The sequence below is a fragment of the Cupressus sempervirens genome, chromosome 3 (assembly GCF_028749045.1).
Source record: "Cupressus sempervirens isolate cs-2001-9-10 chromosome 3, ASM2874904v1, whole genome shotgun sequence".
In the NCBI taxonomy this organism is placed as follows: Eukaryota; Viridiplantae; Streptophyta; class Pinopsida; order Cupressales; family Cupressaceae; genus Cupressus; species Cupressus sempervirens.
Window position 1 is genome coordinate 722,823,984 of NC_143120.1, and position 14,587 is coordinate 722,838,570.

The window sequence follows — 14,587 nt, forward strand, 5'->3', positions numbered from 1 at the left end:
TATTATTTTACTTCTTTTAATATTTATTTTATCATATTTAAACAACTTGTGCTTATATCCTTGGCTCTAAATGTTATCTCGAAGTTTTAAATTATGAGGGGAAAATTAGAAATACAAGTCATGTTGACCTTTATGCTCCGTCTAAAATGATTTGAAAATTGTAAAGGGAAAAAGTCATAAATCAAGGTTACTTTTAATAAAACTTACTAAATTTTACCTAGTAATCGGAAAGAAGACAATTATTTAAATTTGCCAAAATGATTGATACATTTAAAAAAAATTATTAAAAAAAAAAATAGTCACGTTATATTGTCTCTATTTTTTAAAAAATCTGGTATCCTACTAATTTGGCGAGCTTATCCGAAAATTAGAGGACCCTGAAAAATTAGAACTCGAAAGAAGTTAAAAACACGCAAGAACAAGAATTTAAAAAAAAAATGGAATAGAAGCAAAACCTCTTTCAAGCCAGGCATGGTAAAATATAAATAAAAGCAAACTGTATTTAATCTTATATCAGAGTCGATGACGCAATAAAGCTAGAAATAGGAAAATTCGAAAAAAAATAAAATAAAATTTGAACCTGGATGTTTGCCCGTCGCACGCGGGCGATCATGCTGAATCCGTTTAACGGTGGCTAAATATTTTATGTCGGAAAATTCTGGTTTCATTCGCGTGATAATCCTGCGACGGAATTTCTGTTATTGAGTACGGCCCAGGATTCGATCTTTTGACCCCTGTTATGAAATTTAAGATAAAAAGCAAAACAAATTTTGAACGAGCTAGGGTTTGAAGCTGGGAATGCCTTGAAATTATGCAAATGGCTCAGGAAACGCAGGCGACGCCCAGCGAAGAGCCTCCTGCTAGCATTCAGTGTGAAGCTCCTTCTTCTTCGCCAGGTACCTATTCTTTTGGCTTCTTTTTGGGAAAATGTATTTGTCAAAGCTATCTATTTTTTTCCGTAATTTGTTTTGATATTCTTAATTAGTAGCTTATTCTATATTATGTCCGTAAGGTTTCTATGATTTGGCTTATTGTATTTAAGTATTTTTGGGGAGGTAAATTGAGGAATTCTCGTTTCCAGAGATTGAAATTCACAGCTTGTAGGTTTATTACTGTAAACAAATACAGAAACCCGTGGAAACAAATACTTTGACTGGAAGCCGAGCTTTGCAAGTGTAAGCTCTTGAATTACAGAGCAAACCCCTGAAATTTGGCCCCGTTAATTGTAATTGCACGAGATTTATTATTGAAAAATATATGCTTTACAATTTGTAGGCGTCTATATTTGGAATGCATTCATTGAACTACAAACTGTATGGTTTCAAATGCATGAATTGGAATGGAGATCGTAGAATTTCAAACTCTGCAAATGAAATGGAGGTTTTAGAAGCATAAGCACTGTAAATTGGAATGGAGATCCCAAAAACGTTAATGTGTGAATTAGAGAGAAGACCTTAGAAGTTAAAACCCTGCAAATTATAAGGACAATTTTGGAACTGCAAACGCATTACTTAGAAAGGAGAATTAGAGGTGTAAGCATTGTAAGTTGGAAAAGAAGCTCTATATCAACGGCACTGTAAATTATACCAGAGGTCCCAGAATCATAAACACTGTAATAAATTAAAAAGAAGATCCTACAGGTATAAATGCTGTAATCTAGAGATTAGAGCCCAGAAGTGTAGTTGCTGTAAATTATAAAGGAGACCCTACAATTATATGTGTTTAAGTCAGAAAGTAAAACTTAGAAGAAGAATGGTATATGGTGTTTCTGGATTTGATTGTGTTAGTGTTTTGTGCATCTAAAAACAGCATACGGTTATCTCATGGATTGTGGAAACCTCCTCGTTCTTAGCATAAATACTGTAAATTGAAAAGGGGAATCTAGAAGAGTCTACACTGTTGTTTTGGAAGGAACCCTAGAAGCATAAATACTTTTAAATAGAAAGAAAATACTATATACACACTGTAACCTAGAAAAGATGCTTTAGAATCAATGGTGCTGTAATCTATAATGGAGATAGTAGAAGCACAGAGAGCATAAACAAGGAATAACAGGTATGTGGATGATTTGGATTTAGAATTTAAATCCTTGATTTAGAAATTAGAATTGAAGCAACTGAAGTACAGTGTCCAATTATACTTAAATGAAACAGTCTTCACAATTTGAAGGTCCCAGAAATTTGAATGCAGAATGAAAATGCAATTCCAAGAAACGTGAATGTTTTAAATGAGAAAGTAAAATATGGCTATGGCAATAATTTGCACAAATGTGAAATCTACAGGCTATACTTGTTGGATGAAAATACAAAATCTTTATAATTCAATAGCCCTGCAAATATGAATACGTGGACTAAAAAGGCAGATTCTAAAAGTGTCAACAATGTAATTAAGAAAGGAACAATGTAATTAAGAAAGGGAATTCCTGGGATTTAGACTCAAAATAAAAATTCCAAACACCTTAGCTTTACTATCTTAAGTTGCTGAATGAAAGCACTTAAAACTTTCAAGGTCTGTAATGTCCCTAATTATGAGTACTCAAATTTTCCCCAGATCACATTTTTTTGTTGGGTAAAAGAGTATTTTATTTATCATAAAGAAGTATTACAGACACTCGGGGAGACATACAAAGACAAAACCAGACCTAAAACATCCCGCCCATTACATATCCATTAGACTGCATTACAAAAAACATGGATCCTAAACCAGGTCCAAGAAACCACCCAAAAAAATAGAGACCTTAGCGGAACCAGCCTGCAGCCTCCTCCTTGGTAAAGTTAGGAATTTTGGACTCCCTGCTCAAATCAGCCACCATCATCCTATGCTCTGCATCAACACCACGGCCCTTACGAGCTCCACTTGCAGTGCTTTCACCTCCACCACCTCTACCATCCAGCAGCAACACGTCGACACCAGCAAACACTCCGCCACTGCTACTAACCAACCCCCACCACCCCCCCCACCCGGAGATACCATCCTTCTTTCCCCTGTTCTGAGGCAGCTGTTGACCTACCAATGGGCGATCCTCTGCATCGAGTGGAGCTTGCAGTGGATAGGTGTGTTCTTGTTCCGTTGTATACTGGCGGCCCGACCCTTTGGGTTTACTTGTGCCGCCTCAGACACTGCGTAGCAGAAACCACCCTTTCTCGCAAAGGGGAGATGCACCTCTGCTGGAGAAGCACCAAAAGTGGTTGAAGTTCACCATCTCCACCACCGATCAAGCACCGTGGGTCTTGTCCCATGTACAAACCGATTCCAATCTCCGCTTTGTGCACTAAATCTTCCAACCCTATGGCTCATTTGGGTTTCAGACACAACCGTGCCATGTGGACTACCTCATCTTTATCTTCACCAACCATCAGAGCCAGGGCAGTGAAGAGGGAAGAAATGTCCAGATTGGACCGAGGGCACCAATCATGGACCAAGTATTCCTCCCCGAAGATCAAGAAAGTAGCTTCCCAAAACTCGTCCTCCTCGAGCCTAAAAATGTTACCCAAACATTTCACTGTGATAGCCCCTGTGAAGAATGGGATTTGGCCACCGATTTTTAAAGAGAAGTTGTGTTTCATTGTGATTGCAGGTTCGCATCAGTCCTTCACCAAATTCCCAAAACACAAAAGCCTTGGCAAAAACACAATCTTCAATCTCAATAAAAGCTTGCAAGCAAATTCTCCAGAAAAACATGCTTCAAAAGGCGCGTCATCATTACTGCTACTGCCTGCTGTAAAAAATCCACTTGCCATCCTTTGTGCAGTATGCAGATGCACATTCCATCTTTCACACAATGAGTGAATACTGCCACCTTTCCTAATGAAGCCCACACGTGAGCAATCAAAAACTTTTGATCCACTACATATCTAACTCTTCTGGGCAGATGGACCTAAAATCCTCAAAAAGTTCCAAGTTGTTGTATGATAGTCCTGTCACCTGACCTTGGAAAGTTTATCAGCCAATGGGTTTGCATCTCTCAATACATGGGAAGTTCTGAATTCATCCAATTCCCCTAGCAGTGTACGAATGTGTCTAACATATCTGTTTACATACTACACATCCAATTCCTTTTTGAGAATCCCATTGACCACAATCTGCGAATCCCCTTCAAGATGCAGCTTGCGAATCCCAAGTTTAATGCCCATCAGAACTGTTTCGATTGCCGCCAGACTTTTTGCCTGATTGATTGTACGCGCTTAGCGCCAATTGCAATGATGCTTCTTTCTTCATTTCTTGCAACTATTTCAATACAGATGGGCTGGGGTTCCCCTTTGACCCATCGAAGTTAATCTTGATTCATCCAGGATTTGGGGGGGGGACCCAACATTGCAATTCTTTTGATAGCGAAAGAGGAGGATCCGTCTTAGGCCTATTAACGGGCATATTTCAACCCTAGATTACAATTTTTATTTATTTAAGACAAGTAGGGTTTAGAGATACAATTTTACTTTGATTGAGATCCTCCAAGCAATTTAGAAACTATTTATAAACATAATTCATAATTAGGCATTCTTGAGTTAGAAATAAACATATATTGAAAATGCAATCAATTCAATGGATTGTTTGAATCAGATTTAAGATGTCTTAATCATAGGAATAATATGGTAGGGATGAGGCACCCTGATGACTTCCTACCCTTGGCACAAGAGTGGATATATTGTCCCTTTTAGCCTAATGTGGCCCGTGCCATCCATTTGAGGTGGCATACCTAGTGTAGTGCCCTGTCACCATTACCTTCAATCTTGTTATTTCTACCTTATCACCAATGATTGAGCATCGCCATGCATTTTGTCACCATGATAGTGGCTACGAAGAATATTCACAATGGGGTTTTCTGATAGTCCCTGCTTCCTAAGCCTTAATGCAGTCCCTTTGTTCCCCCTTGGTCCCATGGGATTCCTTTGTCACATACCATGAGGCGGTGTGCTTAGAAGGTAACCTCATCACTGTTACTCCTGGTCTATGATCCCCTCATTTCTCTATGATGGCGAATTGCAGCAGTCGGACAGTACATGCAGTAATTCACAGAATATTACTTATGACAATATTCTCAGATCGCAATGGAATGTAGATTAAATCGGAATTCTGAATATATCAATAAAAGATCAATTTAGATAAAAATATGATTCAGAATTGCATGTATAACTCAATAAAGATAATCACAAGTAGACTTCTATATACTGTATGTGCCATATAATATCCAGACCCAGATCTAAGGTCGAATTCTACAATATTTTCTTTCTGATTGTGTCTTCTCCTTTTCAATGATGCTGAGAGGATGGATTCAGTCTTCTATGCTCCATAGAGTTTCCGGGATGGGGACTTTTTAGGGGATGGGGACATGTTTTCGGTACGGGGGCGGGACCTCAGGTGATGGCGATTAAAAACATAGGGGATTTTTTTATATATAGAGCCATAATTCAAATATGCATATCATAACATTGATAAACCATTCACCATAGACATTTTAGATGATCAATACATGGAAAATTATCAAATGACAAATAATAAGTACTTCCATTATAACTATATCACATACATATATGGCAAATTTCCAAGTGCCTAAAGGCTCCATGTATCATGCATGAATTCAGAATGAAATAAAGAGAAGTCCAACTAAAATAGTAAGTAGTATATACTAAATGCAATTTTTCCTTACTGCTGCTGCTGCTCTGTTTTTTTTTCTTCCTCTTAGCAAGTATGTCAAATCTAAAGATGAGTAGAAGAGTTAGTGTTTAAGTGTTTTAATGGACCAATTATGTTTTGTATATTTTTATTATGTCTCCAAGACAACTAGGGTACCCCACAAACAGCAAAAATAAAATAAAAATTGGGGGTGTTTTGCCTTTGCCCGTCTGGCTGGAAAAAAGTGGACGAGCAGCAGTTTTGGGTATGGCTGGAGGGTATGGCCAGAAGTTTAGGGGGATGGCTGGGGACGGCAAAGCCGTCTCCGGTACTGCTGGCCATCCCCAAGTTTTCTGCCAAAATATTTTTGCCGTTGCAAGGACATTTCTGAATTTGGCAAAAAAGGGACACCTCTGGGGACAGCAAAATTCCATCCCCGCATCCCCATTTTGTCCCAAGATGGGTACAACCCCAAAATCATAGGGGACATGTCTCCATGGATGTCGATGTTTGCAGTGTCAAGGAATATGCCTCATATTAGATCAGATCCTTGCAGTATCAGTCAATTGATAATTCTTAATTGCTTTTCCTAAATTGCATTAGTTGATTTTTTTATTGCCTTCTGAACAAGGCTAGTTACAGTTTAATTGCTTTATTAAAAGTCAAGACACCGTAATATCTTTCATTAACTATGATAGCATTTGGTGGCTTGATGGTTTAACTGTCATTAAAAGAAATAAAAGAAATTTGCAAAGTCTTATATGAAGAATATTGTCTCAGATGTGAATCAATGACTGGGTTTTTCCCTTTGCAGAGAAGGGTTTCTGATAAGGTCCCAGGAATTTAAATATTGTTGATGGAATTGTAAATTTTAGAAGTGCAAATGCTGTTAGTTAGAATGAAGATTCTTGATATGTAAATGCTTTTGATAGGAATACAAATAGTTGAGTTACTTTATCCAAATACACCAAATGAAAACATGAACACTTAAATTTATGAAGTCTCATGCCCTTGAATACTTGTAAGCGTCTTAAATTTCAGAACACACCCTTTGGAATTAAATGCTCTAAATATAATTTTTTTACCTGAAGTACATTGTGTGAAGTTTGAACATTCTGATTGAAAACACAAGCTCTGTAAATGGAAAGAAAATTTGCTTCAAGAAATACAAAGGATCTGAACTATGAATCAAATATTTCTCTGGGAAGATTCAATCTAAATAGAAATTCCGTCACCTACAGTACATAACTGATAACACAATTACATCAAATGAACACAAACTCTTCATGGTTTAAGATTTCCAGAAATTCAATTTATTAATGAAGATGTAAATTTCACAAGTGTAGATATTGTAAGTTGCAAAGCAAACTATTGTAATTGAAATGCTTTAAACAATAACTTACAAATCTGAGATAAATTATATAATTGCGACGAATGAGGAAACATGCATTTTTGCCTGTGAAAGTCTCAAGAATTTGAATTCTATAAAGTTAAAACGAATGTACTTGAAATATGAATGCTCATGGTGAGTTGAACCTATTTTGTTCTGGACATTCTTTCTTGAAGAATTTTATTGTTAATTGTTGGAATTTGACTGTAAGAAAAATCATGACAAGAACAATATTTGTCTGTGAAAGTGGTATCTTGGAAATCCAAATCCTTGGTTCACTCCTTGAGAGATTACTTTTAGTTCCAATTCATATTCCTAAAAAAGGTTGTATCTACCATATTTAAAAAAAATGAAGTTGAGCGTGAACAAGGAAAATAGAAATTTAAACCCATAGTTTTGATGTGGACGATTGAGGAAAAACAATATATGCAGAAAATTTTAAATAGTCATTTTCAATACTGAAGACCAGCAAAAGAGGGAGTCTGAATGTATGGAACTGGGAAAATTATTATCACCATAGTTAACAGGGGACTTGTATCCTGACTGTTGGTATTCATCTCCCATACCAGAAGCATGTCCCCATCTGGGAGACCTGTATGGAGATGTCTCCAGACAGTAGGAAGGTTCATGTGAATTTTCATTGTCTCTCCTATATGTATTCTCTAAACATTTCTTGAAAATGAGGAAACATACAATAAAAGGTTTCTCAGATATATCATGTAACTTACATTAGAATTTCTTCAAGTGCTGATATGTGGTTGACAAAAGTTAAAGGGGCTCAACAATAGACCTGTCATTTCTATTGTTTCATAAAAAGTTTAAAAGTTTTTTTTGTTAATGTTTTGCCTAGAAATAAAGATAAACAACAATAAACAAAATAAAGATCACTGAGACACAAAAAGACATAACAAATTATCCTGGGAAAACCATCCAACTTGAGGGGGAAAAACCCAGCCACACCAAAAATATATCTCTTTTATTAAAGAAGAGAGGTCTGAGTACAATGCTTGTAACTGAATACAACTCTTATCACAGAAAGCAATCATATATATCTTGAATTGACAGACTTTTCATTTTATAACCAAAAGTCTTTTCATTTTCCAAATTCAAGTCCCTTCATATTTCCAAATGCATGTCTCTTTGCATGTTGCATGTCTTTTCATATGTCCAAACACATGTATATGAAAGAGCACCATGCAAGTAGTTAGGATATCTCCTGCAGCTACAAACATCAACATTTTTGTGGTGGAAAATTTCTTTATAAAATCCAATATAGGTAAGAAAATGAAGTGTAACAACAATAAGGCTGAAGCTGTGTACATGCATTGAATTTTTATCAATTGATGGAAAATATAGTCATCTCCAAGGCCCCCCATGCTATGTTTTAAAAATTACTGGGATTCCTCTCCCAGGACCTTGATCATCTCTAGGTGATTGTGGTTTATTTATTTATTTTTCTATGATAATGATCATATATGTGGGTCTCATGGTAACTAAAGTTATTACGTCAGAACATAAATTTCTGTATTTTGATACCAGTGATGTTAATGCCTATTCTTTTGACCAACATGAGCAGTAAAATGAAGTTGGTTTTCCACTATGGCAATGAGCTTTAATGCCATGTCACCTCCTGTATTAAACATCATATCAAAGCCCATACCAGCATTTGTCTTTATTTTCTCCAATTCCTTGTTAATGGGAGTGTTTTCCGTTGATTGCAACAGCTGAACTCTACAATAATGCCAAAGACCGTCTTCAAAAAATTCAAGTATATGTGATCTCCAGAACGATTTCAAAGATAATGAGTTTAGGCCAAAATTCAATCACCTCTTTGATTCTGCAGATTTTTGATCTAGCTTCCTCTGCTTTGATACATACAGCTAGGGCAAGTTATGCAATTTTTTTCCAATGGTCTTTTGAGTTGGGAGTTTGTTGCTTCTGACTTCCATACTATAGCTCATAGAAAGAGATATATGTATGTTACAACTTTCATATACCTATTCCGTGGTGACACATCAGTCCTGTTCCTGCTCCTTGAGCCGTACCTGCACCGATTTAACTTTTAAAGATATATTTTCCAATAAATATAACTCTCTAAATATAAATATTTAAATGTGGAAATGACTAGGAATTATACACATTAATTGTGCCACAGAATTATTTTATTGCCAATAAAGTTACATATTAAATTTCTTGCTTTACTTTTGTGCTATTAGATAAAAAAGAGTCAAAACATTTGTTAATTTTAATGAGTTTTTCCAACAAACAGACATTAATGATTATTATATTTTCTGTTCCAGGCAAGAAAACCACTCGACAATGGGCTGCTTGGACTCATGAAGAGGAGGCAAACTTCTTTTTTGCATTACGACAAGTTGGAAAAGTATGTTCTGGAATGACACATGTCCCCAATAGTTGCTTGCTTTCCTTTTTTCTGATATTTCAAGTCAAGGAATTTTATGCTTAAGAATTCAAATTGCTGTCAACAGAACTTCGATAAAATTACCAGCCGAGTACAGAGTAAGAACAAGGACCAGGTACACTTTTTATCTTACTTAAATATGTGTTTTGGTATCATCTTTCTGCTTTCAGGTCAAGAAAGATGCTTTGGGATACAAAGTGTAGATTACAGTTTTTGCTATTCTTGCTTTTCTTTCTCATCTTTTTATCAAAAAGTAGTAAATGACATGTGATTTCAAGTGTAGAGTTTCTAGGCTTTAATGTCTGTTGGAAATAATGTCACAGGCAATGGAAATCCTATTCCAACATCGATTAATTCTTCTTGATATATATAAGTGCTTTGAGAATAATGTTTGTAATTTTATCTTGTGCAATTTTTGTATTTTACAATTGATAAGTTGATAAATGCACTGCTTCAGTGGCTACGGAGTCACATTTGGGCAATGACAGTGTGAGACTCACTCTTCAGTGACAGACTGCTATCTTATTTTTGTGACTATGTTCGGACATTTTATGTTAGGGTTTATTTGTATGTGTTGGACCTTTGATTTCAACATTTTATCTTGTTTTAATGATGTATATGACATGCTTGGGTCAACTTTTTTTTTTTTGATCGGTAAACGGCCGAAGCCTAGATTAATTATTATTATTTGTTATGATTAATTTTTTTAATGTGTTAAACGAATTTGAACTCAAGACCTCCCACATGAGAGGCTCACAAGTTACCATTGTGTTGTGGGCTCTTGCCTATGCTTGGGTCAACTTTGATCATGGTTCTGATGATGTTTATGTAGATGGATAAATTAATCAGATCATTCACTTCATATAATATTTGTATATGAGTGGTTTAATTTGTGATTTGTTTTCATGATACATTAGGTTTTTGTGTATTGAAAGAATATTTAAAGTGTGTGATTACAAATTATATTCACATGGAACTGAATGTAATTTATATGTGATTGAAATAGATAATCAATTGAATATGTGAACTGTTTCAATATTCGTTTCCACTGTATAATATTTGAATTCCAAATCAATTCAGAAACATCCTCCCATATTGTTTTTCTCGATGACCACTAAATATGGTCAAATGAGTTCCACTAAACTTGGTGAGTCAATATGTTGTGTAATTGTTCAAATTACTGTCTGCTTCGCTGTTCTACTGTAAGCTACAGAGTAGGTTCGAACTTGATCCCTGGTACACCTTAGAATGTTACTATTATAAAAACCAACTCCATTAGTTACAGAATTAGGTTAATGTTAGCCTCAGTCACAATTTTTAGTTCGTTATATAGTGAATGTATACATTAAGGGAATTGCATCAAAATTGTAATTAAATTTATGTTCTTCTTTTAACTACCGATCTTTGTAGCTGCTCGCACTGAATGTCACAACATATTTATCTTGTTAATTTCAAGTTCACATTTTCTCTGTCATTCTATTTTCAGTCTGGAAGTGAGGTCAAGCCTATTGTTTTGTAAATCTGTGAGCATTTCATCTGCATGCAGGTACTCCCACCTTGATTAACGATTAATTTGTATTGCAAACCTTTTCTTGTAGTAAACAACTTAAGACCAAACATCATCCTTGTGTTGCAAATCTACGAACAAGAGTATGATTAAATACATCTATCAGATCTTGAAAGTCTATTGGCATAAGGATACTAAGTTCAACCATCAAGTAAGCACAAATTTCAGCACATATCCACCAATTATTGGGATAAAATTAAGGGCTCTCAATACTTCTGCTATTCAGTAAGTCACCATCATGTTGGATGCAAAAAGTAGCATCCAAATCTTAGTTGGTAATGGTATATAATCTGCAGGAAAATTTAATGCTTGGCTAACAAATTTGAATCTTATCTTTCCTAACAAACTTTATTCAGGCCCTGAAAACTTTGTTTGCTGAAGCACACATTGAGGACTGACATCCTTACAATTAAGACCATATTTGGAGGAAGATTTTAACCCATAAAAAATGGAAGAATTCATGATGTAGAGACTTCATCCCTACCAAAATGACAATTGAGCAAACTATCAACATATCAATTTTCTCGACAAGATGTTTATTGCTTTTTAGAATATTGATTTCTGATGGAAACATTAAGCTAATGTTCACTGGGGGCCTGTGTGCAAACAAAATTGCATGAGTAATCCTTGCACACTTCCTTCCATTAACTTGTCAGAAAGGCAAGAAGGATTAGATTGTATGAACTTGATTTAATGGATTGCTGAAAGGATTTCTCTGAGGAAACCTACAAAATATCAGGTTGATTAGGTAAGACAGCAGCCATGTTAATCAATAGACATGAGCCCTACCAAAGTATGGATTGGAAAGAGTTGCTAGCCTGGAAGGAAACCTACAAAATATCAGGTTTATTAGGCAAGACAGCAGCCATGGTAAACAATAGACAAGAGCCCTACCAAAGGATGGACTGGAAAGTGTTGCTAGCTTGCAATTGTGAAGAGCAGCAAGTTCTTCACTAGTATTTAGATGGTTATCTAAAAATCTGTTACTCTAATTGGCATATTTTTCATGAAAGTATAGACTGTTAAGTAGACAGCAATTACATAGATCTGTTAATTGAGTTATACTTTGCTTTGCTATAGCTTGCTATTCTCATGGAAAGGATAAATTGTAATATTTGAATTGAGTTATGCTTTGTTTATATAATTTTAATTTATTATTTCATTTTGAAGATAAACTGAGAGCATTTTTACCTCTTCGATTTGTTCCATTGTATTATTGCCCTTTTCTGAGTTTCCATTATCTATGCTTCGTGGTGCTTATGGCTTTTTAAATGATATTTGTATTGTTTTTTATATGGTCTTTGAGAGACTAGGATACTTGGCCCAAAATGCTTTGGATTTTCTTATGACACCACAAGATGACTAAGTAAAGCAAGGGCATGAAAAAAGGAAAAGTCAATAATGGCAATTTGACCTTTAGGGAAGGTAACCCGGGTTATCTTTTACAAATATCAGTCCTACAGTTAAGAGAGAGCCTCACAGCTCCACAGCTTTTGGGTAAGTCATATTGTTCTTTAAGTCTTATCGTAGCTTCTTCATCAAGTCTATTAGGCAGCTACTCCAATTCAATACGATATCAAGGTCTAAGCTTCATAGATGTATGCTCTGAACTTGGAGAGAGTCTTGCAGCATAACCTTGCATAAAACTTAGGATACTATCTCGATTGCAAGCCATGCATATATAGATAGGAACTTATGAAGACATAGGAAACCAATAATTATTTTGGAAAATATCCAAGAGTACCTCCTCCATGATTGGAATGTAACATTTAAGTGATTGGTTTGGCTCCCAAGAGTCAAAGTAACTGCCAAATGCACCTTTTAGGTGTACTAACTACACTTATTCGCCTTTTATAACACTAAAAATATTTGGTCAGAGATGCAAGTTATAATCTACCTGGTAAACCCCTTTTCTGTGGCTCCTTACAAGAGTCATAAGATCATTGACACATGGTGGAGAGTGCCAATAATGGAATCTCAAGATTCTACCAAAGCAGGATGCCCTTTTCCATGTGGGCGTATTATTTACAATATTACTAATATTATAATTGCAACTGGGCTTAGGACTTCTGAGATGTATGACAACGACTAGTCCTGCAGTCCTAACATTTAGTTAATTGGCATAAATGGAAATAGCTTGAGAAGATGTAAAATGATAAATCTCAATGACCTTGGAATCTGCTGACAGTATTCTTGAGCTCAGGAGACAAACAGCACATGACAATATATTTTTTGGATTGATCTGATTTAGGTCTGAGAGGGATGTCTTATTAGATCTTTTGACATATCTTACATTATGTACTTATAGTTTGATTGCTTCATTTATTATTGCTTGCAATTACTGGACCATCTCTTGCATTCTTAGTTAACAAGTTTCTTTGAATTAAATGGCTAATAGTTTTAGTTGAAGTCTAGTACGTATTGTCACTGGAGTGAGACCCTGTTGTTAAACATCAGCTTGTTTTCCACACTTTTAATCTTTGTGTTTCTAATTGAAGTGTGATTCTAATTTTACTTTAGAATGAAGTGACTGCAATGGTTGTAAGGTGCATTTATGGGCATCAGAAATATTCTATGATGTTGACTTTTCTTTGTTTTAATGTCTAGGTTCGACACTACTATTATCGTATCATCAAAAGGATGAACAAGCTCTTAGGTCCTGCCTTCGTGCTAGATGCTAAAAACACAAAAGATGCCAATGCGGCATTGCTTCGTTGGTAAGGGTTTTTCCCAGCAGTTTGCAGGCATGAGCTCTGAATCACACAACAGGGTTTTGTGGTTACAAATTTATATCTAACAGGACTAGTAATTTTAATTATTTTGGTCAAAATTTCAATTCATGATGATAAATAGTCATCTATATTTTTGGAGTCACTGTCTTCACTCATATATTCCTTCAGCTTGATTCTAGCATTTTCTATAACATGCCAATTAATATGCTTCTATCTTCATGATTTAACTGTGTTGTAGTATATTTGATTTTTTAGATTGAGGATTAGATAACTTTAGTTTTAAAGAGTACAGGTGCAAGCATGGCTGTAAAACTCACCAAAAACTCACACAACTTGCTAGCTAGTGAGCCTGATGAGTGGCTGCTTTACTCAGAGAGATGATTTTCAAAAACCTGTGTCGATTTTAACCTAAAAAACCTGCACATAACCTTCAAAAATGGCATTTTCTTGTTTAAAGCTCACTGTGATTGCTGCAACTACTTTGTTTGCCCTGCAGTAAGATAAAAGTCACTGTTTTCAATGATGATTCAATCTCTATTTGGCACTTGATTGTGATTGAGGGCATGCGACAATGATTTGGGGCATGCCAAATTTAATATAATTTGAACATCTTTAAATTCATTATTTGAGATTTGTATATTTTTGTTAAAAATCAAATAGATATTTTGTAAGTTTGAACTTTGAAAAAATGAAAATAATTGTTAGAATAATATTTTTCAGGATTTTATTTATCATTACTAATATATATTTAAATGGTATCTACTTTTGATTTATACGTTATGTCAATCACTGATATGTTCTAATTCAGTAATATGTAACTTTTTAAAGAATATTTTAAAAACTTTATGTATTTTCAAATGTTT

At 35.2% G+C, this 14,587-nt stretch overlaps 1 protein-coding gene across 1 annotated transcript in view; it reads left to right on the top strand.

Moving 5' to 3' along the window:
* The first annotated feature begins 371 nt into the window (after positions 1–371).
* TKI1 (TSL-kinase interacting protein 1) overlaps positions 372–14,587 on the top strand; it is a 74,696-nt gene continuing 60,480 nt past the window's right edge. Inside the window, exons 1-4 of the mRNA XM_089821693.1 lie at positions 372–896; positions 9,304–9,386; positions 9,493–9,540; positions 13,600–13,709. Coding sequence (XP_089677819.1) covers positions 812–896; positions 9,304–9,386; positions 9,493–9,540; positions 13,600–13,709 — 326 coding nt within the window. The 5' untranslated portion in view covers positions 372–811. The remainder of the gene's footprint in view (positions 897–9,303; positions 9,387–9,492; positions 9,541–13,599; positions 13,710–14,587) is intronic.